This window comes from Epinephelus fuscoguttatus, linkage group LG13 (assembly GCF_011397635.1).
Source record: "Epinephelus fuscoguttatus linkage group LG13, E.fuscoguttatus.final_Chr_v1".
Taxonomy (NCBI): domain Eukaryota; kingdom Metazoa; phylum Chordata; class Actinopteri; order Perciformes; family Serranidae; genus Epinephelus; species Epinephelus fuscoguttatus.
Window position 1 is genome coordinate 33,514,774 of NC_064764.1, and position 27,552 is coordinate 33,542,325.

At 41.3% G+C, this 27,552-nt stretch overlaps 1 protein-coding gene across 1 annotated transcript in view; it reads right to left on the reverse strand.

Annotated features, from left to right (window-relative positions):
* The window catches only part of cntnap5a (contactin associated protein family member 5a), a 185,780-nt gene that overhangs the window by 78,539 nt on the left and 79,689 nt on the right, over positions 1-27,552 (reverse strand). Inside the window, exons 8-10 of the mRNA XM_049595075.1 lie at positions 19,202-19,469; positions 8,125-8,268; positions 6,631-6,790 (exon numbers count right to left, since the gene is read on the reverse strand). Of these exons, the coding sequence (XP_049451032.1) occupies positions 6,631-6,790; positions 8,125-8,268; positions 19,202-19,469 (572 nt within the window). The remainder of the gene's footprint in view (positions 1-6,630; positions 6,791-8,124; positions 8,269-19,201; positions 19,470-27,552) is intronic.

A 27,552-nucleotide genomic window follows, 5' to 3' on the forward strand; every position in this document is an offset into this window, starting at 1 on the left:
TGGTGGAATGGAAGTATGAAGCAGCATTAATGGAAATACTCAAGTACAAGTGCCTCAAAATTGTACTCAAGTACAATACTTAAGTAAATGCACTTTGTTACATTCCACCACTGCCTACCAGCTGTTAGAAATTTACTGTACAATGCTATAAAACAGATGAGAGGTAAATAATCACATGTAAAAAGCTGTAACCAGAGAATTAACAAATAGCTTCTAATAATAAACATTCCTGTCAGCTGACTAATCGAATCATTGCTGCAGCTCTAGTTTACTCCTTTTTATCTTCAAAGTTTGCCAATTTTCCAGCACTCTGATACTTTCAGAACAAATATAGCTATTAACAGCAGCAGCACAAAACAATAACAGTTTTTCGACAGCAAAACAAAAGATCACACAAACCTCTCAGGCATTTGTATTAGGCACCAATAAAGCGACTTCCTTTGTTAGAGTTTGCAAACCTGATCTTTTATTTATCAGGTAAGAAAGACCCCTTCTCACTGTTGTCTTTATTCTTTTGTATGCAATTATGAACACAAGCTTGCAACTCAACCGAAAGACTAATTTGCTGTTTATTCATGTTTCATTAAAAACCCCAAAGAACTGTGAAATAACAGTGTCTCATACTGTGCCCTTGTCTGAATTTGAAAAAGCTGACATGTCGAGGCGTTTCTCTAAAAATAAAAGCATTACTGTCACCTTCAGACTAGAATGCCTGCTAATGGGATTTTACCACGATGAGCGCTTCACAGAAATTTCAAACCGCACTCTTCTGATTAATAGTCCCTTCCTCGAGCCTCCTTCAGTTTCACATAATTGCCAGCCTTTCGAGCGTGCATATATAATTTCATACACTTTCATCTCTCACCTATTAACTGCAGCGGAGCGGGCCAGCCGCAACACGGATAAGGTTGCAGCCATTGGTTTAATTACCATCATGCTATATTCTGTTGTGTTCATGGGTGCCCTCACAGGTCATGGAATTACAGTGGCCAGCACATCTAAGCGCACACTGACCATAAATTGAGTCGCAATGTTTAATTAGACACAGAGGAAAAGGAGATTAACTCCGCTAAAAGTTAATTTTCTCATTGTTAGGGGTCATTGAAAAAGCCACAGCGAGTGAAATCAAAGTTAACATCAATGCAATGAACATTTACAAAGATAGAGCGGCACAACGGATTACAGCATGTCCCACAGACATCAACTGCATATCAGAAAGAAAAGCATGGATAACCTCAGCCACTCTGAAGTTTCATTTCAGCTCCACACAAGTTTCTTTGTTGCTGTATATACATACACTGCATAATGCATGGGGTGTTTCATTGGTGGGACGTATCTCAAATTTTCTATGCTTGCATCTTTTGTATGAAATACATTATGCAGTGACTGAAAAAAATACATTGGGTAAACATTTTGTAACGTTTCACATTTCGATTTCAGCTTTTTTTTTTTGCTTCGATGGTAAACTACAGTGGCAACTCTTACAGCTCCATCATCGTTTCTGTATTTTAATGATGAGTGAAATGACTACATGTAATGTGAAAGCTGTCATTTGTAGTGACAAACCCACAGAGAATTGTCAATCACTTCTTCGGCTCTACAGATTTTTAACCTCATCGTTTTGGTTGAGTGACACATTAACTGTTGTGGTTCAGGCTCGCTGTCCTCGTCTGCCTTGTTTCCAGCAGCAGCACACAGCTGTTCCCAGCAGAAAAAGCTCTGATAAAAACCACTTTACGCTACCCGCACAGCACCAAATGATAGAAACAGAAGTTAACACCCAGCTGGTGAGGAAAATTAAGACCCAGAAATGATCCCCAGGAGTTGGTGGAGACCAGACCAGAGCTAAAACATGAGTGAGTACTGGATGTTGTGACTGTGGTGGTCTGTGGCTGCTTGATGTGTCATAAAGCAACTGTTTTGCTAACAGGTCTGCCATACACGATGGTAATATGTCTGTTTCTAGTGCTACCTCCTTAAAACTGTCCCCCAGACAATTAAAGCTGGGGTAGGCAGTTTTACTTTGGCGTCATTTGGCAACAATCCCATAGTAAATTTGAACATATTGTAATTCAAGTGGGCTGAGAGAAAACTAGACCTCTGCACCTCCACTTGGCTCTCTTTGCAGGCTTTAGAAAATCTAGGCTGTGACATGCGACTGTGGCCATTTGCAGGTCATTTTAGAGAGAGGTCATTCCTATTGGCTATTCTACAAATGCAGATGTGCATGCAGGTCCCTTAAGTGAAAGCCTGATGCAATGGTTGAGAATCCTGCAGAGAAAGTTGCTATTCCAGCACTCGCAACAACTGTTTACACTGCAAAGCAACCCAAAAAAGGAGGACGGACTTATCAATAGTCCAAAAGAAAGTCTGACAGTCAACGAAATAAAACAAGTGTTGGCCCTCTGCTAACCGGAGCCAAAGACTCACAGCTGTGGCTTCAAGTGTGTCCTCCCCCTCACTCCCCGCTGCTACAAACCACCTCGCTGGGAGGAGAGTGGGCAGCACATCCAGAGACGGAGCCCCAATCAATGGCCACAGCAACTTGGAAACAGCCAGCGCAAACCAGAGTCCTGCATGGGTCCAGTTTTCAAGATCCACCCCGACCCGACCCGGCAACGTACAAACCCGCACCCGAACCGCAAACCTGCGCATCAGGCCAATTAGTACTGCAACCCGGTCCAACCTGCTGAAACACGACCCGCAGCCCGACCCGTAACCTGGATTTAAAATTATCATTTTGGGTCATATTGGCTGAATATTGAACAGCATATCGCCACAGTTAAAGTGCCAGTAAGTAAACAACGACCTTAATGAAGCAGCTCTCACAATAAAAACCTGACTTCAGCTCCATCATCAACCCTCTGTGTTCTTCTCCCATACAAGTGTAAAAGAACTCGTTTGTTACGTTTAATGCTTTTAAACTTTTAATCTATGTAAAGGAACTTTACATGCGTAATAATAGACTTACTTTCTGTCCAGAGCGACGTTCAGCAGTTACGAGCCGTCACGTGTTTTTAGAATCCATCGAGGAGAGAAGTAATCCATCAGGGAAACACTTCAGAAACATTATAGAGTAATAGTTGTACGTTTTATCCACGTATTTCTCAAATACCTAAATAATTATTTACTGTTTTGGAAGCGGCGCTTGTTAGACGGTGGCAGCCATGTTGATTCTGTCATCCAATCACAAATTGTGTTATTAGATGGTGAAACGCGTGTAAACAGCTGAACCAATGACCACTGCGAAATAGTGGAGGTGATCCTCAGAGGGTAAATAATGACCAAGATAGTTATCTGTAGTTTACCGAACTAATGACTGATGTGTTTATCTAAAACCCGCGATCCGACCCGCATGTTATTTTTCCCACCCAGATCCGAACCCGGGAAAAAATTATTTTTTTTTAAAACCACCCGCAAATCAGCTGTTTTTGTGGGTACCCGACCCAGTGCAGGACTCTGGCGCAAGCCCCAGCTCCAGGGGACAGGACAGCCCAGACTCCCTACTGGATCTGCAAACTTTCTGTTGCTGCCATTACACAGGCTAGACTGACTGGCCACCAGCCAGCTGAGACACCTAGCTCTGGGAGGTTTGCACTGGTTAAATTTCAGCCACTGCAGCTGCTGACCAAAGGTCCATCTCCTGAGCTGCTGCCTACTCTCCTCCCAACAAAGCAGTCTACAGTGGCGGGGAGTGAGTCAGAGGGATTGTGGGGTGGCTAGCTAGCTAATTCTTGCCTCATTTATGGTCTGATAAATAAAGACAGAATGGGACATTAGTTGCTGAGTGAATGCACTGCAGGCAACTCTACAATAACATGAGGTTAAATGAATCAAAGTATGGGAAACACTAGGCTACTATATGATGTGGATACATATGCCCATAGTGGTCTGGGGGGAGGAGCTTAGGGCATAGAGGGGAGAGCTGCAGGAGGAGAGTATATTTACAAGATTTTGGCCTTTATTACAAATTTAAACCCCTCCAACTCGGCAACTGTTAATCTGTTTGCTAAAATATGGGACAAAATAATTTTATAGAAGATAATATTTTAGGGATGCGTCTGACAGCTAATTTTTGAGTAATTCTGCTCCCCCTAGTGGCCAGAAGTGATCAAGAATTTTGAGAATTTTTCTTGACGATTAGAACATTTCTAATGCGTTCATAGGAGTTCATTAAGAGCCACGATATACAGTACAGGCCAAAAGTTTGGACACACCTTCTCATTCAATGCGTTTTCTTTATTTTCATGACTATTTACATTGTAGATTCTCACTGAAGGCATCAAAACTATGAATGAACACATGTGGAGTTATGTACAAAAAAGGTGAAATAACTGAAAACATGTTTTATATTCTAGTTTCTTCAAAATAGCCACCCTTTGCTCTGATTACTGCTTTGCACACTCTTGGCATTCTCTCCATGAGCTTCAAGAGGTAGTCACCTGAAATGGTTTCCACTTCACAGGTGTGCCTTATCAGGGTTAATTAGTGGAATTTCTTGCTTTATCAATGGGGTTGGGACCATCAGTTGTGTTGTGCAGAAGTCAGGTTAATACACAGCCGACAGCCCTATTGGACAACTGTTAAAATTCATATTATGGCAAGAACCAATCAGCTAACTAAAGAAAAACGAGTGGCCATCATTACTTTAAGAAATGAAGGTCAGTCAGTCCGGAAAATTGCAAAAACTTTAAATGTGTCCCCAAGTGGAGTCGCAAAAACCATCAAGCGCTACAACAAAACTGGCACACATGAGGACCGACCAGGAAAGGAAGACCAAGAGTCACCTCTGCTTCTGAGGATAAGTTCATCCGAGTCACCAGCCTCAGAAATGGCAAGTTAACAGCAGCTCAGATCAGAGACCAGATGAATGCCACACAGAGTTCTAGCAGCAGACCCATCTCTAGAACAACTGTTAAGAGGAGACTGCGCGAATCAGGCCTTCATGGTCAAATAGCTGCTAGGAAACCACTGCTAAGGAGAGGCAACAAGCAGAAGAGATTTGTTTGGGCCAAGAAACACAAGGAATGGACATTAGACCAGTGGAAATCTGTGCTTTGGTCTGATGAGTCCAAATTTGAGAACCGCCGTGTCTTTGTGAGACGCAGAAAAGGTGACGGATGGATTCCACATGCCTGGTTCCCACTGTGAAGCATGGAGGAGGAGGTGTGATGGTGTGGGGGTGTTTTGCTGGTGACACTGTTGGGGATTTATTCAAAATTGAAGGCACACTGAACCAGCATGGCTACCACAGCATCCTGCAGCGACATGCCATCCCATCCGGTTTGCGTTTAGTTGGACGATCATTTATTTTTCAACAGGACAATGACCCCAAACACACCTCCAGGCTGTGTAAGGGCTATTTGACCAAGAAGGAGAGTGATGGAGTGCTGCGGCAGATGACCTGGCCTCCACAGTCACCGGACCTGAACCCAATTGAGATGGTTTGGGGTGAGCTGGACCGCAGAGTGAAGGCAAAGGGGCCAACAAGTGCTAAACACCTCTGGGAACTCCTTCAAGACTGTTGGAAAACCATTTCAGGTGACTACCTCTTGAAGCTCATGGAGAGAATGCCAAGAGTGTGCAAAGCAGTAATCAGAGCAAAGGGTGGCTATTTTGAAGAAACTAGAATATAAAACATGTTTTCAGTTATTTCACCTTTTTTTGTTAAGTACATAACTCCACATGTGTTCATTCATAGTTTTGATGCCTTCAGTGAGAATCTACAATGTAAATAGTCATGAAAATAAAGAAAACGCATTGAATGAGAAGGTGTGTCCAAACTTTTGGCCTGTACTGTATATATGTACATATATACACGTATATGTGTGTGTGTGTGTGTGTGTGTGTGTGTGTGCTTCCTTTCACCCACCCAGATGGCCACATCACTTATGCACTCATTCATTAATATATAAAGGAAAGAAGAAGCGACCCTGCGCTGGAACTACTCAAGATGTGTGCATCTCAGGTTGGGAAAAGAAAACATCTCATTCCATCATGTCATTTCCTGCGGTGCATCCCTCTGCCTACTGATACAGCAGACTGTCAGCACTGTTGTGTTTGCATATCTTCTGACAGCGAACAATCTGGACTAGAAAGCAGGTACTTTGACAAAGGAGAGATTCTCCTCAGGGCAAACACAAGGGAAATACTGCAGCTTGCATGTTTGTCTTGCTCTTATACATGTTCCAAGCCACATGCAGACATTCATGGTTCTTATAGGTCTGCCAATCCCCTTCACAGGGCCCACAGCTGTGCAGGGTAATGAGGGATAGGGATAGGGAAGGATGCCACACAGGACAGCAGGGAGCAGCTTGTTAGCATAGTCCTCTGCCAGAGAAGGTGTTGCCGAGTTTCTCTTGCAATTTAATTGGATGATCCTGTCAGCGTGTTTGTCTCTGTAGGACAAGATGTCAGTGACTTTCAGTCAGCTCTGCAGACAACACACTGCTATCTACGAATTAACAATGTGGGCATGAATAAGTCTCTGCTGCCAACTTGGATAATGTTTTACAGATTTTTATGTTTGACATATTTTGCCTGCTGGATGTCAAAGTTTTCTGTAAGATCTCTGTGAGAACTCTTGTCCCATTAAACAAAAGTGTGGATAAGAAATTCAAACTACTTTACCTGTCTCTTATGTTACAGGTGTCAAACTGAAGCTCATTATAATTTCCCAGCAATCCCTGCTGTACTTGATTGAGATTCATCGGCTGGCTGTTGATGAATATGAGCCGCACACACCCCTGGAAGGCCGGAGTCAGGTACTGACAGTCCATCGCGGGACAGCCTGGACAGAAATGACACATGTTGCAACAAGGTTTGTTAAAGTGGAAGCAGACAACTTTTCAACTTTTCCCCCCTGAGCATTTCCAAGTAGTATTATTATTTGCACTGCTGTCACACAGACAACCCGATCGCTTTCAGTTTTCCTCAGTGCCTAACTGCTACCAAAAACCAAGCAGCAACCTCTGGGGCTGACAAAAATGAAGCCAATGTGGAAGTGCCAAAAACTGCAGTTCCTCTAATGGCCACTTGAGGCTGGCTCCAGGAGTGAGTCGATCCCCATTGACATCAATGTTAAAATGCCCAACTTTACAGCAGAAATAAACACGTTTACAGCTGAAAAAGGTTTAACTCCTTTGTTTAAATGGTATTAAGACTTAAAGTTATACATAATTAAGGGCGCGACCCCTGTGATTTACAGGTTGTTGCTGTCTGTTGACAAGTCGCTTACGGAGTGACAACGTTGCTAAGGTAACATAACCATGGCAAGTGTGTTTTCAGTTCATTAAAGTTAATTGTTTGGCTGCCTAAAAAAACCTAGTTGGGTGTTTAATTGTTCTAAAAGACCCTCTAAGGGCTTGGATATTCAGTTTTTTCATTAGCCAAAATTAGCATTAGCATTATCACAGTTAACCATAGCTGTCACTGCATTGTGCTTACCAAGCTAACAGCTAGCATTAGCATTTTTATCTTCACCCTCCAGTCTAAATATGGTCACATCTGGCTCCATTAATCCAAGATGGCGACTGCCAAAAAGCCAGACTCGAGGCTTCAAATCGGGGGTCCACAAACCAATGGGTGATGCCAGACTGGCGAAGTCCATTATTTTATACAGTGTATGTCAACAGTACAGGACACACTGCAATTTGTTATCCATAGTTATTTTGGTTGTTCCGCCATTTGCCATTTCTGTTACCTGGAATAGGAACTGTGAAAAACTGACATTGATCCCTCTAATAGCTATTCCTCCAAAAGCATTTTCCCTGTTCCTGATTTAGTTGAGCAATGGTTGATTTATTTCCTTTGTGTTGTAAACTGCGTCTTCATTTTCCTGGGAAATCATACCCTTTAGCAGACAGTGTTGCACTGTCAACACGGGGCTTTAGGGAACCAATCTACACGCAGTTGGTGTCACTATTCTGTAGCCATTAAATTGTGCAATCAACACTTACTTCATAATGATTAGTTAAAAGGGGCCTTATGCAAAATTCTGCTTCTAATTGATGCTATATTAATACGCTGAGTGTCACATGCAGAACGTTCAAAGTAAAGACTGTTTCTATTTCCACTTTCCAACAGAGAGAATGATCACATCTAAACACATGAGAATCCACTCACCTCCAAAGTAAAAGTTATTTCTTGGTTCCGGTTGTTCCCACAGTTCAATGGTGGAGGACGGCTCGCTATCCACGGTCAAAGTGATCTGTAGATTCCTCGTGTTGAGACTCACAGAGTGCCACAGACCATCGTTGACTCTGTGACCTAAAGAAGAACATTTAACATTAAGCTTCACTGAAATGGCAGTTTAATGGTCTGTAGCACAGAGAGAGATATAGTGTCCACTTTCCTGTAGACCTGGAGGCTGCGAAGAATTTCTACCGCTGCATTCTGGTTCATCTGAGTGTGATATAGTCGTAGCGCTACTGTGGTGTTTTCTCAGCAGCCACCAGTGTCTGTGTTATCAGGGCAGCACGCACCAACGGCCACAGGAGAACATGACAGTTTATCATTAATTCCACCTGTGTTTGGGATTATTTCAAGATACACTTTTAATTTTGTAATAGCTGCCGTTAAATCCCCACAACAATCTCCTCACAACACGGCTTCTCCTCACAGTTGTTTTCACTTCACTGACACAAGAGACAGTCACAGAGCTTCAAGCCTCCTCCATCCCTCTGAGCCTCAAAACAAAACTCTCTCCCTCCTCCGCTCTGCCGCTTGTCAACAAAATTCTGACTGCATATTTTATCAGTTAGATGAAGTTAATGTGTAAATGAGAAGGAATAACGTCTGCTTTCTTTGAGTTTGTTAATTATTGTCAACAAATACTGTAGATGCATTACCTGCTGTGGTGTAAAGCATCTAAGTACTGTCCTTATTTCAGAGGAAACAATTGTAATTTTTACTTCATAGCAGTTATTTGAAAGCTATAGTTAATTACTTCACATATTAGGATGAGCATACAAAATAAAATACAGTTACTCAGTAAAATGAAATAGACTAATAGTTTTTATTAAGAAGAGAAAAATGAGGAAGACAAATACATCCCATTTGTGCAACACAGATCATTTTCATCATCGCTCCTGTGTTAATTTTTGCAAATATAGAAGCAAAAACAAAAAAGGAATAACACTGAGCAAAAATAAATCACACAAAAAAAAATAATTAAATAAATAAACAGGCAACAGATATAAAAAAGGAACCACCACCCAGGCCCAGTCAGCCTATGGAGGAAACTAATTTGTACCGCTACCCAAAGCTCATGACCATAGGTGAGGGTTGGGACGTAGATGTACCGGTAAATCCAGAGCTTTGCTTTCTGGCTGAGCCCCGTCCTCTCCATGATGGTCGGATGCAGTGCCCACATCACTGCTGAAGCTGCGCCAAGCCACCTATCCATGTCATGCTCCATTTTACCCTTACACATGAAAAAGACCTAGAAATACTTGAACTCCTTCGCTTGGAGCAGTAACTCTCACCAAACCAGAGGGGGCAATCCACTGTTTTCAGGCAGAGAACCAAGAACTTATACTTGAGGGTGTTGACTCTCATCCTGACCGCTTAACACATGGATGCAAACCAGTGCATGCTGGAGGTCACTGTGTGATGATGCAAACAGAGCCACATCATCTGCAAAAAGCTGAGATGCAATTCTGAGGTTCCCCAAACTGGACCCCTTCCTGTCCCCGGTTGCTCCTTGAAATTCTGTCGATGAATATCACGAACAGATTCTGTAACAAGGGACAACCCTGGCGGAGCCAACACCCACTGGAAATGTGTTTGACTTTGTGCGGACAGAGCTCTCACTTTGGTCATATGGGGACCGGATGGCTCATAACAACAACCCTGGTGCCCTTAATTCTGTGGTTGTAAGCTTTCTCTGAGCCCATTATTCCCCTTCTGTTAAAATAACTGAAACTTAGTCTCTGTTTTTAAACGACCATTTGCTCAACCCAATATTATCTGGGAGTTACAACTGGGAAAAGTCCGAAGTTCAAAAACTTCAAGTATTTCTTTTCATTTTTATGCCGGTGACACTCAAATCTATTTATCCGTAAATCCTTCAGACCACACCTCAGTAACCTCTCTACAGATTGCCTTGCAACCATAATGTCCTGGATGCCCAGCAACTTCTTAATGTTAAACAATGACAAAACTGAAGTGTTGCTACTTGGACCTGAAGCACAAGGTTCCAAGGTTTGCGGTGCAGCCATGAAGTCAGAAATCTCGGGAGTAATTGTTGATTCAAACTTTTATTTTAACAGCATTTCCAAATCAGCTATCAAAGCAGGCGTCTTGTTAAAATTAGACCTTTTCTTTCCTTCAGTGATACACTAACTCTCATTCAAGCTTTTGTCTCCAGTCATCTAGATTACTGTGACTCATTATTCACCAGACTGCCCCAAAAATCAATCAACCGCCTCCAACTACTCCAAAATACCACAGCGAGGATTCTTACAAGAACTAAAAAATATTAGCATATTTCCCTATTCATGCCTCATTGCACTGGTCACCTGTGGTGTTTAGAATTGATTTTAAAATTTTATTGCTTGTTTTCAAATCATTGACTGGCCTTGCCCCTTCATACATCAACGACCTTCTCACACCTTACAACCCTGCTCATACTCAGATCTGCAGACCAGCTGTTGCTCTCTGTCCCCAGGGCACGGCTTGAGACAGAGGGGAGAAGGTCATTTGCTGTAAGGGCTCCACAAGTGTGGCACAACCTCCCATCGGGAATCAGACAAGCCACTTCAGTGTCCTCTTTTAAAAAATGTGTTTTCATACAACGACCATTAATACGCTTTGATTCATTTGCTTATTCTCAAATTTTTATTCATTGTCTCTTATCTCTGTTTCCATTTTTGGCTGCTTTGAATTTATTTCAGTATTTTAATTGCTTTTGTCTGTAAAGCAATTTGTAAACTTGTTTTTGAAAAGTGCTATAGAAATAAATTTTATTATTAGCATTATTGAAAATGAAGCTGAAAATCAGTACAAAAAAACTTAAAACGACTTGGTATTTGAACTTTTTTTACCTTGCAAAATTGCAGAATTATGAGATCAGTCCTCTAGATTTTTTTTTTCATATTTACATATGTAGAAATGAAGTATGAGTCATTTTCATGGGGCCTTTTGTGTGAAGCCCATTGAAGCACAAAGCTGTGTTTTTGCAACATTAAAACAAATCCCTAATATCATATGTATTCTACTTTTATTATTATAAAGGCTTTCTATCGTTAACATCTTTAGAATAAAGAAAAAATTACTACGGGTCGTAGGCGACTGGACTTGCTTGAGTTTCTTGAGGACGTTTCACCTCTCATCCAAGAGGCTTCTTCAGTCACGGACTGGTGCGAAGTTACAGGCTTTAAACTGTGTGTGGGTGTGAACCCTTACAGAGTTGTTAAGGTCACACGTGAGTCATTGACCCACTCGGCCATCTTGTGTGTCGTAAGGGTTAGATGGGTCCAAGTGTGAATGGGTGTTAGATTGTCTGGGGAGGGATCCCAAGACTACATTGTAGGTGGGTGATAAGTGGTGTCATAAGAAGAAGTTTCTTGGATGAGAGGTGAAATGTCTTTGAGAAATTCAAGCAAGTCCAGTTGCCTATGATATAGCACTTATGATTACCATCTTCATGAACACTGCAGGGTGAATACTTTCTTGGACAATTGTTGAAATTGGTCAAAAAGAGAGAGACACCAATGTTTAACTTAATGTGCTGTGCCAATAATGTTGCTATGACAGCGTTTAGAGTCCACAGTGTTAGGATATGTAGGCCTAGTGTTTATATTCAGGTAGGTGTACGTTACCACAAGACAGTTTTTGAAAAAGATCTTGCAGTTTCACAGCCGTTGGGCTTCCAAGGATTAAACCCATCCAGTCTTTAAAAACCCAAACCAAAAAAAGATGAGTGATTAGCCGACTCAGCTTGATCCCCAAACCATTTCTTCTGAATTAACACTGACAGCTCATCTCACAGAGCCGCAGCCTTCAAGGGGGACAACACACACAATGAATGGAAATGACTGAACCAACCACTCCATCCTGAGACTAAATTAGCATCCAGATTGAGCTGTGCTGTGGTTCGGGAGCTCCGTGGGGACGAGGTGGTCATGCAGAGTGCATGCTGGGAGATATTTTAGTTAGTCTAAAATCAGATCCGTCCAGGCTCTTGGGAAAACTTGAGAATTTCACTCACTATCCAATGATGCCTGTCGCTTCCACAAAAACCTTTTACCCAGAAGACTGTGAGTGCCATGGGCATTTTTTTTCTCCACTCCATTGACTGTTTCATGGAATGAGCAGTGTAGCCGCAAGGGACTGCGAGCGAATATCAGTGGGAGCCCCCTCGCCCCCCCTCCTCCCTGTTTCAGCTCATATATATCTCATGATCTCCTTGCCGTCCTGCTGCTGGCCAAGCTTCAAGTACCAAAGTACTATCTAGAACACACAACTAATGGTTTTTATTTGTATCGCATCAGTAACCTGCGTGACTGTTGCTCAAGAAAAATAAAATATTTGCTTATTCGTCTTCTGTCTGAGACTACATCTCTGAGCCCCACTGCTGCCTCCAGGAAATACACAGCTTCATGTGACAGCTTCATGTCATTCCTTCACCGAGCTGCAGTGGCAGCTGTCTCAAGTCCTTGACAACCCCAACTGGCAGTCGATGCAGAGTGAGGTGAATGAAACAAACACTCATTTTGGATGTTGTTACCCATTGTAGACACTTGTGCATCTCCCAGTCCGACTGTTCGCTTGTGTGAAAATTAAGACTTTACTGTCGGAGCACATCATTTCTGGGCTGAACAGAGGGAGGACACAGATCGATATTCTTTCCACATTAACGCTCTCGTGCACTTAGCTCAAGTACAGCACTTTATCAAACAGGGCCAATTGCATTTCTCCTTAAGCCATTCTGTTGTCTACTCATCAAACTGAAAAAGGATCAGAGACGTGATGTTTCCAATGAAAAGTGAAGAGAAAGAAGAATAGAATTAGAATTTTTCAAATTATTTTCAACAACTTTGGTGAGCCCTGCAGCTCAGATTAACGATTGCACTGAGACACATCCGCTGCACAACATTTGACATTGCTATGAGGTATGTGATACTGTTGCACCTTGGGAGAAGAGTGCTGAGAAAGGTGAGAATAGTTTATAATCCCTGAACCTGATTTACTTTTAATTAAAATGCTCAGTTTGAGATTCACTACTTCACTCTTTTCTGGGAGCTTGAAATGAAAACAGATATGCAGATTTTTGCAGCTAAAAAACATACTGCTGCACGCGGCCATGGACACATTACTGAACGGTTTACTGGGCAGAACCACAACCACAGACAGAAAACGACCAGTACAGACACACAATTACCTCAAAGAGGCAAACAATTCCCTCTAATAAGAGACACATAACTAAAGCAAAGAACACAAAACAACCACACAATCAAAAAAGACAGAATTACCTCAAAGAGACACAAAATGACCACAAACAGACACAAAGTCACCATCAAGAGACACAAAATGCCCCTGAAGAGACAAAACAACCAAAACTTGACATAAAATGAACACAAAGACAAAATGAGAGACACAAAATGCCTTTAAAGACACACAAAACAACTACAAATAGGAAATAAAAAAACCAAAACATGACATAAAATTAACACAAAATGACCAAAAAAGACACAGAAATACTTCAAAGAGACAAAAACAACAACAAACAAGACACAGATACAAAACAACTACAAAGAGACGCAAAACAACCAAAACAGGCCATAAAATTAACACAAAGACACAAAACGACAAAAAAAGATTACAAAATAACCATAAAGGAACACAAAATGCCCTCAAAGAAACAAAATGACGACAAAGAGACACAAAACAACCACAAAGAGACATAAAACAACCAAAGCATGACATAAAATGAACACAAAGACACACAAAAAAGACTACAAAGCACCACAGAGACACAAAATGCCCTCAAAGACACAAAACAACCACAAAGAGACATAAAACAACCAAAGCATGACATAAAATGAACACAAAGACACACAAAAAAGACTACAAAGCACCACAGAGACACAAAATGCCCTCAAAGACACAATACAACTACAAAGACACAATATTAACACAACGTAAGGCTGTAGTCAACCAAAGGTAATTTTGGTGGACTGAAATTCTACCTACTCTCTCACCAATCGATTGGTCAATGACATCAAAAGATCAGCACATTCTCTCTACATGAACTAAAACACCATGCTGCACTGAGTGAACTCTACCTGGCAGCTTTGTGTGTCCACCAAAGCTGTTTTTTTTCCAGTCATAGAGCTCGATATTAACACTTACTTAACGCCCAGGGCGAGTAAACTGTGCTCAGGCGAGTGGAATGTCTCGAGTGAGAAATAAATGTGATCTCCAGTGTAATATTATCCAAAAATAACCTGCGCACTGTAACTCTCTTCTACCTGAGCTGTGTGAGTCCGTCTCACAACTAAGCATTGAACTGGACTGATGAGCAGCATCTGACATACTGGACACTATGGAAGTTAACTCTGGGGTTGATGAGGTCATATACAACAAAAGGTTACTAATGTTTAATACCTCTGAAAGAGACTTATAATGTTTAGCCCAGAAGCTAACGTTAACCATGCTGCCGCTCCAACAATGGCTCTGGTGTGATTGTCTTCCTTTCAGAAGCTTTATACTGCAGCCTTGGATGGCTGTGTCTTTTTGAACCTTGGTAAAATAAATCCATAATGATAAAATCCAACACTGACAGTTGTCTGTGAGTATTCATCCATTTTTCTGATTAGAAATAAGAGCTGAAAATTGTATTACTTCAGGTGAAACGCTGCCCTTGTCACTGTCACCACCTGTCCAATCTCAGTGGAGAAGGGGCAGCACAAATAACACAAAGACCAAGTGTGACAGAGGACAAATACAAGCGCTACATAGCAACTGCCATTTTAAGCTGGGAAAATAAAGTCTTTGGTGGACGCTCAGCCCTATTAAAGTAACACCAGCGTCTGTCCAACCAATGAGAACCTGGTCGGACAAGAATGTAACGACACAAAATTAAAAACAACAAAAAAAAAAGTGTCAAAACCACGACACAGTCTGTGTGTCTTGCTCCATTGTAGGAAGAGGTGGTGGGGCCTTCTGCACGTCTGTGCCCAGGTGTCCATTGTCTAATAATCCGCCCTTGCACGCTACAGAGGCTCCAAATAGAAGCAACAGGTAATTTTTTTCTAACCAAACACAGCCGTGGCCCTGCACAGCACGCTGGTGTTTACTGACCCAGCAGATCTTTATGCACTGCAGGAACAATGCAGATTTACCAGCAGTGAGTCCAGCTTTCTCTGCCTGGTTATGATTCAGCACATCCATCATTGAGCAGATTTCCTGCTGCTCCAAGTATCACGCAACCTTTTAGTATTACTTTGGGATCCTAATGAAATTAAGGAATGTACCCCCCATGTCTGTGTTTAATGCAGCACATTCACACAGGATAAATCTGCGTTTTAATCACATTTGCAGACCAGATCCGAGGGATTATCCCTCCGTACGTCTGAAATGTTGCCGGCCTCTGTGCTGAGTAGCTATCTGAACCCCCCTGAATTTGTAACCAAGATGCTATCAGAGCTCGTGTTCAATAGTAATTTCAGCCCTGACCTCTAAAAATCCACCCAAGGAGGAGGAAAAACTGAGGAATCCTAATAAAAATAAGTGGATAAATAAATAAATGCCCCAAATTACTGCAAAGTCAATCCCTGACAAACTAATATCAGACTGCCTCTTTACTCTGCTAAATTAATCTGCAGTAAAACTTTTACTTACACTTTGTTATTACAAACAACAAGAGGACTCCAGGTCAAACTGCTCATGTGCTGCAGCTCAGAGGCTGCCAGTCCCTCGTGCAGACAGGTAATTAAATACAGCTTGAGGTAAATTATATAAAAGGGAATATTGTCCCTTAGCTGCGGTTGTCTTCTCCATCTATATTTCCCTGCAGCCCACCATCTGCTGAAAGTCTGGCTTCCCCAAACAATCACGGTTATCTGTGTTATATTTACTAAGCAATCCTGTACAGAGAATTGAACGATTTTCTTCTCCTCAAAGTAATTCCAAGAAAATAAACTTTTTTTTGGAGTTTATTGAGGATAAAGGTGTTAAAGTAAGTCGGATGAAATTACTTGCGTGAGCCAACACATTCAGTCTCCGCGTCGTGGATTAAGGCGGCACTGTCTTTCTGTATACTTTGTCTCAGAAGAGTGAAGCACACAAACAAGCAGCCTTGTGGAGTCTGTGCACTCCGTATTGCAAACAGAGAAATATGGGGTCAACATGTGCACGTATGGATCTCAAGTTCAACCACAAGTAAGATGACAAAAAATTCTGAAGTGCATCCGCATCTAAGGTCCAGTTTAAGATTACAGGTCTTAGATTTCGAATTGAGACCACATTAATGCTGAGATATATTCGTGCTGTTGTTCCTTTGCCAGATTTCTACTCTTTTTTTCCCCTCCCAAGGTTTTTTAATTAATGCAGAAAACAAAGTTGGCGGTTCACTCAAAGGGGCCCTGTGGAGTTTTCTTGTAAACAAACAAAAGTTATGTCTACATTCAGTGTTACTCACTAAAACGTATAGCTTGTGTATCCTTGGGCTCCGGGAAATGTGTTTCCCTCATCATAAAACATTTAGAGAGAATATTTTTAAAGGGACAGATCACCCCCCGAATCAAAAATAAATATTTTTCCTATTACCTGTGGCACTATTCATCAGTCTAGAGTGTTTTGGTGTCTGAGATATCAGTTGTAGAGATGTCTGCCTTCTCTCCAATATGCTGGAACTAGATGGCACTCAGCTTGTGGAGCTCAGAGTGCCACAGAAATCACATTTAAAAACTCGACAGAAATGTCTCTTTATATAAATCATGACCTGCTTACTCAAGATAATCCACAGACCTTGTTGAGAGCAGTTTCATGTTGGAACTATTTTCTTCCTACTGAACTACACCTGCCAACCATATCACCGCACAGAAGGAAGTGTGCATCTACTCATGGACAAGAAGCTTGTGACAGCTCATGATGGGAACATTAATGGCGTCCTCCTTGGCTGAGGTGCAACAATAAAAAGCTTTAGTACAGGAGTCTGGCTTTGAAGAGTGCGTAGCGGTGGCGGCTGCTGGTCTTTCAAACAGGGGAAGCTCACTTTAAGTTTACATCATAAAATGTGTCATATTGTAGCGAGGCAGTAACTTATAAAAGAAACATTTAACTGAAGCCGTTTTTCAGACACACTTATGCCATAGAACCACAGCAAAACACACCTCAGAGATTTCAGAACGGTGAAAATGAGCTATATCACTTATGGAAATAGGGAACTCCGGACGGCACTCTGTCAGAAGACTCCACTCGCAAATATCCGCATGGGACTGAGCTCAAAATGCGACGATACCGGTGTGTATTTCCTGTCAATCACAAAGGGGTTCAGCCTTTTAGTCAATTCCTCCAATCGTCATGCATACACCGAGCGTCCTCTCCTACCGCTCCATTAGGTCCCAGCGAAGCTGAGCCTCCCTGAAAGTGACGATTCTGTCACATTTATCAAATGACCGTCTCGCTTTGCTGCATGAAAAAAACCTGCTCAGTGCGGTCTCACAGGAATGCTTGGAGGCTCCACGTCCACCGTGCTGACACGAGAATGTATGACAGGGAGGTCGTGTTTGAAAACTGGTGATAAACAGCTGACGTTTGAACATCAGAGTCATGATGTTAAACGCATCCTAGCTCACATTTAATGCAATGTAAACTCTTATTTTAATGTAAATTCAATAGTACATATTTGACCATTTCTTCTATGAAGTTTTAGGGGAAGTTCAGAGCAATCGCCCCTGGTGCGTAGGTAAGTTTCACTTTCAGTTTAGTGAAAGAGAGCGTGTTTGGGAAATACTGGGCTCACGACTGGAAAAATGAGACTGGGATTATACAGCACGAGTTGTGAGTGAGTTTGTAGACAGATGTTTTCACATAGTTCTGCTGTTGTTTAATGTTCTCCCCAATCAATCAGTAAATCAATATGTTTGCTGTTTTCCAGGGAGGCATGCAAGAACAACATTTTCTTCAGGAAAAGGTAACACACATGGAAAAAAGGACCATTTGATTTGATGAATGCATACACACACATCCAACCTCACAAACAGACTCCTCCCACTGGGTATCAGGGTTGTTCTACGTAGATAAAGGAGCAGCAGGTGGTGGGATCAATCAGTCAGCCCCCTCTCAGGGTTATGTCATTTCACTTTTTATTTATAGAGTTGAATTTAAAGAGGGAGACAGAAGGGAGTGGGGGTTGGGAGTGAGAGATTTTTTTGATTATTATTATTATTATTTTACTTATTTATTTACTTTTCTTGTTAATTTTTATAAATGTTTTATTTTTATTTTTGTATTCATTATTTTATACATGTATTTATTTATTTATGTATTCATATATTTATTTATCTATTTTTCTGTATCCTTTATTCTTATGTTCAGTTTGCTTTATCTATCTGCACCCGTGACTCTTCCCCTTTCGCCTGTTCCTCTTGTTCTGATTCATTTCCCCCGTTATTACTAATTAATCAACTCCATCAACACACACACACACACACACCAACAAACACACAAAATGCCACTCAACACCATCAGCATTCATATACCAACATGCCAATATGCCTGTTTGTCTTATGTGTTAATTGTTATTTTACACGTCTTGTCTCCCACATAGTGTCGTCCCTGCCCCTGTCATGTGTTTCACTTGTTTTGTGCCTTCATCACCTAATTAAAAAAAAAAAAAAAACACAAAATACAAGGAGTAAAATGAAGTTAGAAAACGCACTTTTGGAGATATATACCGTTTTCTTTTTAATACCTGATATGTAAATGAATTGCTTATGGGGTCTAAAAATGCACTGATCTGAGGAGACTATCAGTTCAACTTAATCATGATTATTTATTCATGATAGAGCTTCCTCTTCTTTCTTTTTTTTTAAGCAGACACATTAAGTAAAAACACCACTGGAATTCAAACAAACTTGTTACAGAAAGGTCAGAGTTCAATCTGTGAGAGCAAATGAAGTCAGGGATGGTCCTCACAAACACAGTTATATAATACATGCGTGTTTTCTGCATGTGTGGCCTGTGGACTCACCAGCAGAGACCTCTGATTTAGGCCGTCCTGAGCCGTGGAGGGTCAGCTGAAGCCGGCTGTTGTGGATCTGCAGCTCCAATCTGCGAGGCTCCGGGCTCAGCTGCACAGAGAGCAGCAGCCCGTCCGGGTTCCACGTCCTGAACTGAAAGCGAACGGAGAAACCCCCCGCGGCAGACGCTGCTGACGGAAGCGACAGAAAGCTGCTGCTGGAGCTCAAAAAGGTGCAGGCCACCAGCTGGGGCTGCGAACACGAGAAGGTCACGTTGCCCTAGAGGACGACAGAACCCAAGGACACAGATTTACACGTATGTTCGGCTACATGTCAGGACAGGCTGGTCTCACGGGAAGTTTACTGTGACATGTCTGGAAATAAATGTCATGCTAAAATGCAAGGGGGAAAAAAGGGAGCAGATGGTTAAACAATCATGAGCAGAGCCCCAACCAAAATAATGAAATGTGACCTTTAACCAGTCAAACTGCATTATTATGGAAATATAAATTCACATTAATGACACAAAGGGGCTGCCACATTTTGTAGTCTATGGTAAGACATGATGATTAAAGGAGTACTTTGACATTTAGGGAAATACAGAAGGAAGCAGCTAACCTGGCTCAGATCCAAGGTGATAAAATCAGCCTACTAACACCTCTGAAGGCATTCACATATCAAAATCATTCATGCAATTTTGCAACAGTTACAAAACTTGTTCAATAAAGTTTTTGATTCTAACAGATTGGGTTGCAGCGATGCAAACTTGCGAAACTTACTGGGATCTAACAGACGCAGAGCAGTGTGTCTGAGGTAAGTTGTTGTATCGTCTCAGCTACTGTAAGATATTTCATTAAGTTTCATTTTAGCTACTTTCTCTGACTAAATCTGAGTTCTCTCTGGTCAACAGTTACACAGTGTATGTCTGGAGCTTGGACTGTGAAAGGTAAGAAAGGATGGAGTGGATCTGTTATGTGCTGCCTTCAGGCGTTTTTGGACCAAACAGTTCTGGGGACTCCCTGATGAAAACAGCCTACTGGGGAGCTCCCCTAAAATTTCAAGAGCTTTCTTTCTGTTTGCATTTGCACCATCAGTAGGAACACTGCAGTGTCATATTGTAAGTCTGCCAGCAGTTGGTATAGCAACGTCACTTTCACTTTGTTGACGTAAAATCTCATTGTATTGCACACTTAGTAGCTAAGTCAAATACATGAAGGGGATTCAGATGAAAGGTAACTGGCGACCATACCCACATATTTTGGACATACACTAAGTTAGGTTCACTTTGGGAAGAGATTTTTGAGGCACTTAAGAAAATATTTTACCAAAATCTGACAAAAGCTTCAAGGACAACAATATTGGGTTACACACCAGAGCGCACTGATGGGAGAGCAAAAAAAAAAAAAAAAAAAATTTACAAATATTGACTATAGCAGCACTTAATGCATCACAATTAAGTGGTTAGCCCACAGATAACGTACTCCTTGAGACTCCAAAAAGAAATGTTTATTAAAAGGTGCGGCCCTGCTATCACCATACTAACGTGGTGAAGTGATTGAAACCTGCCTACATATCTTACAGTATATAAGTATCTTTATGTCCCCTACCTGACTCACCTCTTGATGCTCATACGTACACTCATGTCACTGTTTGCAAACACACACAACTCCCCTCCCTGACCTTTACCGTTTTTCTTTTATTTTTTTCCACCAACATTCCTGTTTCCTAATTTAAACTACTCTGGCTACTGTTGCTGCTTCCTCTGTGAGCCGCTTTCCAACCCGCCTCGACCCCAGCTCCTCCTTTTCATGCTATGTCTGACTTATCCATGTCATTTCTGTCTGTCATGGATGCTACTCTGTTCTGTTCCCGGGGGTCTTTGCTTGTGCTCTCCCTGCCTTAGGCTTTCCACATAGGCGCGTGGAAGAGGCTTTCTGCGTAGGCCCGAGGAAAGGTAGAGAGGCCCCAGAACAGAGCCATACCACCAAATATGATCCTACAAATGAAAATACAGTTTTCTTTGACGAAAGTGTTCCTGACCGAACTAGGTTTGTTGTTTGTTGGTCTGCAGCTTGGCTTGCCCAGGTGACACGCCGTCCACTATCCCCTCCACCTTTGATGACAAAGTCAGCTCACAATCTATGTTATTTTAGAAACCTTGATATGATATGAAACATGGAAATGTAATGTATCTGTGGTTTGCAGAGATGTACAATGCCAACATTTTCCTCTGCCAACTGTAGCTTCTGTCCAGATGTAAGAGTGGCATTGATCTTCTCTTCTAACTCTTGGCAAGACAGTGAAAAACCTTGTTACTTAAAATGTCAAACTATGTCTTAAAGAGTGTCACAGGGAGCCAACTGAAGTGTCAATAAAATAATTGTCATTTAGCAATTACCTGAAATGTATTAAAGATAATTTTTCCATGTGGGCCAAATGTTGTCTAAACCCTAAAATGCGCAGAAATGTGAAAAAAGGCTGCATCTGAGATGAATCCATGGCATTTATTTGCTCCAAACCAATATGGCAGAAGTGCCAAGATAAAAAAACCCACTTACGTTTACATTTCAGTTTAATTCCGCGCAGTGGAGAGGTTGTGTTAGGAACATTCAAACACAGACTGGTCGTGTCTGGCTAAGGTCAGAGTCCTATTAGTCCCGACGCCTGCAGGGCACCACACAGCAATCACAGCTCTTTGACTCTCAATGTGATTCCCCTCCCATCAACCTCAGGGAGATAGTCCCATTGAAATTCCATTACAGTGCCCATCATGACAGCCTCACTGCTTCTGTTGTCAGTAAAGGCCTTTTAACGCAGCAATCAGACTTTAAAGGCAGAGGGTGTCTCAGATGAGATGTGGCATGTGAATCTTCAGCCGACCTGTCTGATTTGTGGGGGAGGACGACTCTTCAAATGAATCCATTCACACACACTTTGACTTAATGATATGGTAGTTAGGATCACAATGGATGTCATGATTGTTCTTTAACGTTATTCTCTCCCTCAAGTTTCTGACCAGAATGCCGTAAATCTTGAGCAATCAAATATCGTCACAAATCAACTGAGAGAAAAATGTGAAACCTCACAGCAAGAAGGAACAGTCCGTCCACCATTTTGGTTCTGACAGAAATATCTAAGTACCTCCTGGACTGATTGGCAAAATATTTTGTACAGACATTCATGGTCCCCAGGTGACGTAGGTGATCCTCTGACTTTTTCTCCAGCACCACCATTAAAGTGGACATTTGTTGCTCTTAGTAAAGATTCACAACTATTGGATTGCCAGGACATTTTGAAGCGTACATTCATGGTCCCCAGATGATGTATCCCGATGACTGGTGATCCTCAGACTAATTCTGTAGCCATCATGAGGTGCTACACACATTCGTGTTCCCCTCAGGATGAATTGTAATAACTTCTGACTTTTACTCTAGTGCCATCATAAGGTCAATAATATAATATGTCTTCGGCATACTTTGGTATAAACCTCTCAGGGATTTTGCAGGTTATTTGTATGATATTTATTTATTTATTTATTTATTTTTCATAATTCAAATTCTTTGATTTATCTATTCAGTCAAATATGAACAAACGGACAGTACAGTTTTTGGAACTTAACATATCCACCAGGTAGCTCCACATTCTTATCTTACTATATAATGATGAAAACTCTGTGTGTGTGTCTGTTCCAGGTTTTTCTCCTCACTGACTTGGTCAGTCCATGTGAAATTTGGCACAGTGGTAGAGGGTCATGGGAGGATGTGAATGAAGCAATATTACAGCAGTTGGCCAAAGGGGGGCGCTAAAGCAACCGACTGAAACTCAGACTTTGAATGGGCATATCTCATGCCCCGTATGTCGTAGAGACATGAAACTTTGCACAGAGATGCCTCTCCTCATGAGGAACACATTTGCCTCAAGAACCTATAACTTGCGGTTATATAGATTTTCCACCATTTTGAATTTTTTGAAAAACACTTCAAATCGATCTCTTCCCAGGAAGTTTGACCGATCTGCATGAAACTGGGTGAACATAATCTAGGGACCAATATCTAAAGTTCCCTCTTGGCAAAAGAGCATTTTTTGCCTATATTTGACAGGACAGTGAAGCATGACAGGAAGGATGGGAGAGAAAGAGAGCAAGGAAGACATGCAGCAAAGAACGAAGGCTGGTTTCCAACCCCCACTGCTGCAACAAGGGCTAGCCGCACCTTTCCCATGTGAACTACCAGTGCTCCCCACTTTTAAGTCAATACAACATATAAACACTTTAACTATCTGCCTTTCAATGTGCTACCTCAACTACTAAAGTACAGTTTTAGCCTACTAACTTTCCCACTATTGGCAATGGTACTACTGTACGTTCAATAAAGCAATCCTAGTATCAAATTCACAAAAACTCTGTCTGAATACATTGCTCTTCTTAATGGGTTCAGTTTACTATTTAATCTGCAATTTCCTATGACCTGTATCCCAAACACACACCATGTGAAACTGTACTCTCACTCAATGGGTATGGACTAGTACCCATAAGAGTTATTTAGCAACCACAGTGGTACAACTAAACACCACATCGTTACAGTTCAGCAGACATATTACAGAGCAAAAAAGCCTGCCCATGACCTCTTAAAGCTTTCAACTTCATTGCTGACCCTAGCTAACACAAAGAGTTCACTATAACAATATTAGTGTAATACCTATAGATATTTGAAAAAGCAAACAATGCTCAAACAATGCAAACAATGCTATCTCCATGCACTCAAAATACGAGTGCATGGAGATAGAGAAAGTCTGTAAACATAACATAAAATAAACATAACAGCAATTACACTTAATGGATAATGAAAAGGTAACCAGCTGGCATTGGGGGAGAGAGACAAAGTAAGCACAGAAGGAAACAAAAAATGATTTATGAGGTGATGGATTATTTACACCATGCTATCATGCATCTATAATTTCATTTCAAAATATCATGGTCAGCGGCAATACTGCTGTATCGCAACACACCTACCACTAACCATGTATCTTTAATCTAACCCACCTTGAGTCTTTTAGCATGTGCGATAGATCTGGATGCAACAGCGTCTGTCATGATGATTTGTCTTGTGTGTAAGTAAGTAAGCTGTTTAGTAGTGTCTTCATCCTCACTATCAGAGACAAGGAGGTGCGTTTAGTGACGTCGTGTAGGGGACTGCTATGATTAATGAAACACGCAGGAAACTATGGTGACTGGTCAAATTTGTGAGGGATCATGATGATTGGACAAATTCCAAGGTCAGGCAGAATTCATGTGGACTGGTTAAATTTGCATTAATTGCTTCGTATGCAACATTGTTAAACCGGCAAAATACCTGCATATGTTTAATGCTAATTTGCATGCTAATAAGCTCAACAAAGAATCCAAACAGGGTAAACATTAAACCTGCTTGCCATCAGCATGTTAGCATTATCACCGTGACTACGTTAGCATGATGTTGTTAGCATTTATCTCAAAGCAGTTAGTACTTATTTTTTTCTACTTTATGCCAGTGTTCATATAATGATTAGGTATACTTCACAGGGAGTGTCGCCTGCTGTTTGTAAACGGTATTGCCACACTGTAGTTGCTTTTGTTCTTTGGCGTCATGGCTGCAGTTTACATTGCTTCCTTTCAATTCCTCTCCTCCACTTCTTATTTTTTTGAGTTTATTTTAACAAAAACATATACTATATTCTATATGTATCATATATATATAAATCACTGCCTGGAGAAAGCTGACTGCTTAGTTAATGGAATGAAAACTCTGACACAGACCTGTCATACAGGTGATGTATATGAAAGTACAGTCAACCTTCATATATTTGTGTCGGACAGCTGTCAAAGGTTAATCTGTGGGCTTCACTCAGAGCAGTCTCTCTCAGCCTTACACGCTATACATACATATTTATATATCTATATACACGTATATGGGTCTTTTATTCATATGGTGTTACACTTTGGTGTGTAATTCTAAATGTATTTTCTGTGTATCATACACATCAATCACTGCCCGGAGAGAGCTGACCTCGCCAGTTAATGGAACAAAAACTACCTGTCATACAGGAGACGTATATGAATGCACATTCAGCCCACATTTATTTGTGTTAAAAAGCTGTCATGGGCTAATCTCTGCTCGTCACTCTCGGAAGAGTTTCTTAGCTCTATACACTTTACTGCTAAACCATAGAATCTCACTAAATTGAAATATTTGTAATTCAGTATAATATCTACAATCTACAGAAGCCCACACATGTGCCCCTTTCTCTCCCTCTCTCTCTCTTTAAATATCATTAAATCAGTTTCCGTCTCCAGTCAAGATTCTTGCTGCGTAAGATGGCTTTCAAATGGAAAGGTGGTTTCTCACATCTCGGAGCTTTTAAATGCAGTAATTGTGTTCAGGGAGGAGAAGCACAAGGACTGCGCCGAGCTGCAGGACAGACTCAACCCTGGATCTACAGAGGAAGATGAAGGTTTTTCCTGACCTGCTTCAAAGAGTAGTCGTCTCTGTCAGCGAAAGAGACGGCCAATAGGTCGATACATTGACCGATATTAGCATATCACAGGTATATTGGCGCAAGAGGAAGAAATCGTTATACAGAAATGCAAAAGATGCGTATGAGGTCGTTAAGAATGGGCCTCATGTAGCAATACGTCATGAATTCCTCTTATATTTCCCTTATTTCCCTGGAAGACAACTCCAGACGCACCAAATGTTCTTAACCATCCAAAACTGCTTTTACCCAGGTGTGTTCAATGATGAATCCTATGTGTTCATAAGTGACCTATTAGCATGTGTTCATGCCCCCTAAACACTACATAAGGGCAGGCGTTGTGTTGTGACTCTGGCATATGCCCAAGAACTGGAGAAATGTCACCAAAGAAAAGGTTGTAAGAAAAAGAAGAACTTCAGCAGCAGACTTAAAACAAAGTGTGATTTTCCAGTGTCTGTACTGGTGTTACAGGAAAATCCAATACCAGCAACAGCAAAATATTTATGATGCTGTACATGCAGTGTTAGCTGCAGTGGTGGAGGAAGTATCCAGATCCTTTATGTAAGGAAAAATACTGCCACCACACTGTAAACACACTCTGTTACCAGTTTAAGTCCTGCATAGTATATGTTATTTAAGTTAAAGTATGGAGGTGCAATCAAGAAAATATGTATTTAAGTATTAAAAGTAAAAGTACTTGGTGCAGAAAAAATTACATGAATTTATTTAATCAAAATATTTTGAAGGAAAAGCAGTAGGTCCTCATACTTGAGATACTGGAACCATTAAATGTTTTAACATGAAAATTTATCACATGATTAAAATATTTCTGTTAATAGTTTCGGCTGTACTTGTATATTTGTGTGTGGAGACAGGTCGCCAGATTATCACAGAACTGACACATAGAGACAGACTTCAGAGTCACCAATCAATGTGCATGCCTTTGGACTGTGGGAGGAAGCTGGAGTACGTGGAGAAAACCCACACTGACACGGAAAGAACATGCAAAATCCGTGCAGAAGCGCTCCCTCCTGGGATCAAACTTCTTCCTATGAGGTGACAGTGCTAACCACTGCACCGCCGTGCCACCTTGACAGCAAACATGAAACAGTAAAATAAAGCAGATATCTAAAGTAAAAACAGGACGCAGGACAGAAACTAAACTCCAAACCACAGAGATTCAGTTAGAAGCTACCAAAGTCTTGAGAGCTGAACACAGAGATTGCTAAAAATGCCTGTCTCTCTAGTCTCCTGCAGACAGAGGTGAGTAGTGTCTCACAACACACACGCTGGTTTGGCATGGTTTTACTCGGCGCGGCCAAGAGTGACAATGGAAAAAGGAGTATAATTCCCTCTGTTGTGTTGTGTATAAAAGTAGAAAATGGTATGAGATCATTGTACTCAAGAAAAGTAAAAGTTCCTCAAATTGTGTAAAAATGGTGTTCCTAAAACTTAAAACTTGAATTTCCTCATGTTGGACAAACAGTATGTGGACTGTGCCTTACAAAGAGAAGAGCACAAAAAAAGAAAACAATGGTGGAACCCAGAAATCAATAGGTAACTAACCAAATAAAAACAAATCGTGGATACGAACCAAAACAAGAGGTAATTTGTTCGTATTATGCTTCAAGCACGAGGCCTGCTATTACAAATAGGATAAGAATCATTTTATAACTCAGATAGCTATGTTCAACAGGTCAGAAAGTAATATTCAGGTGGATAATGATGACGAGGAGGAGGATGTGGACCACACATAGAATATGGAGGACAGCTCCACCTGTTCATGCAGCCATGGTGCCAAATGAAAGACAGCGAGGGAGTGGTGACAGCCAGAGAGGTAACTCCAGTGGCG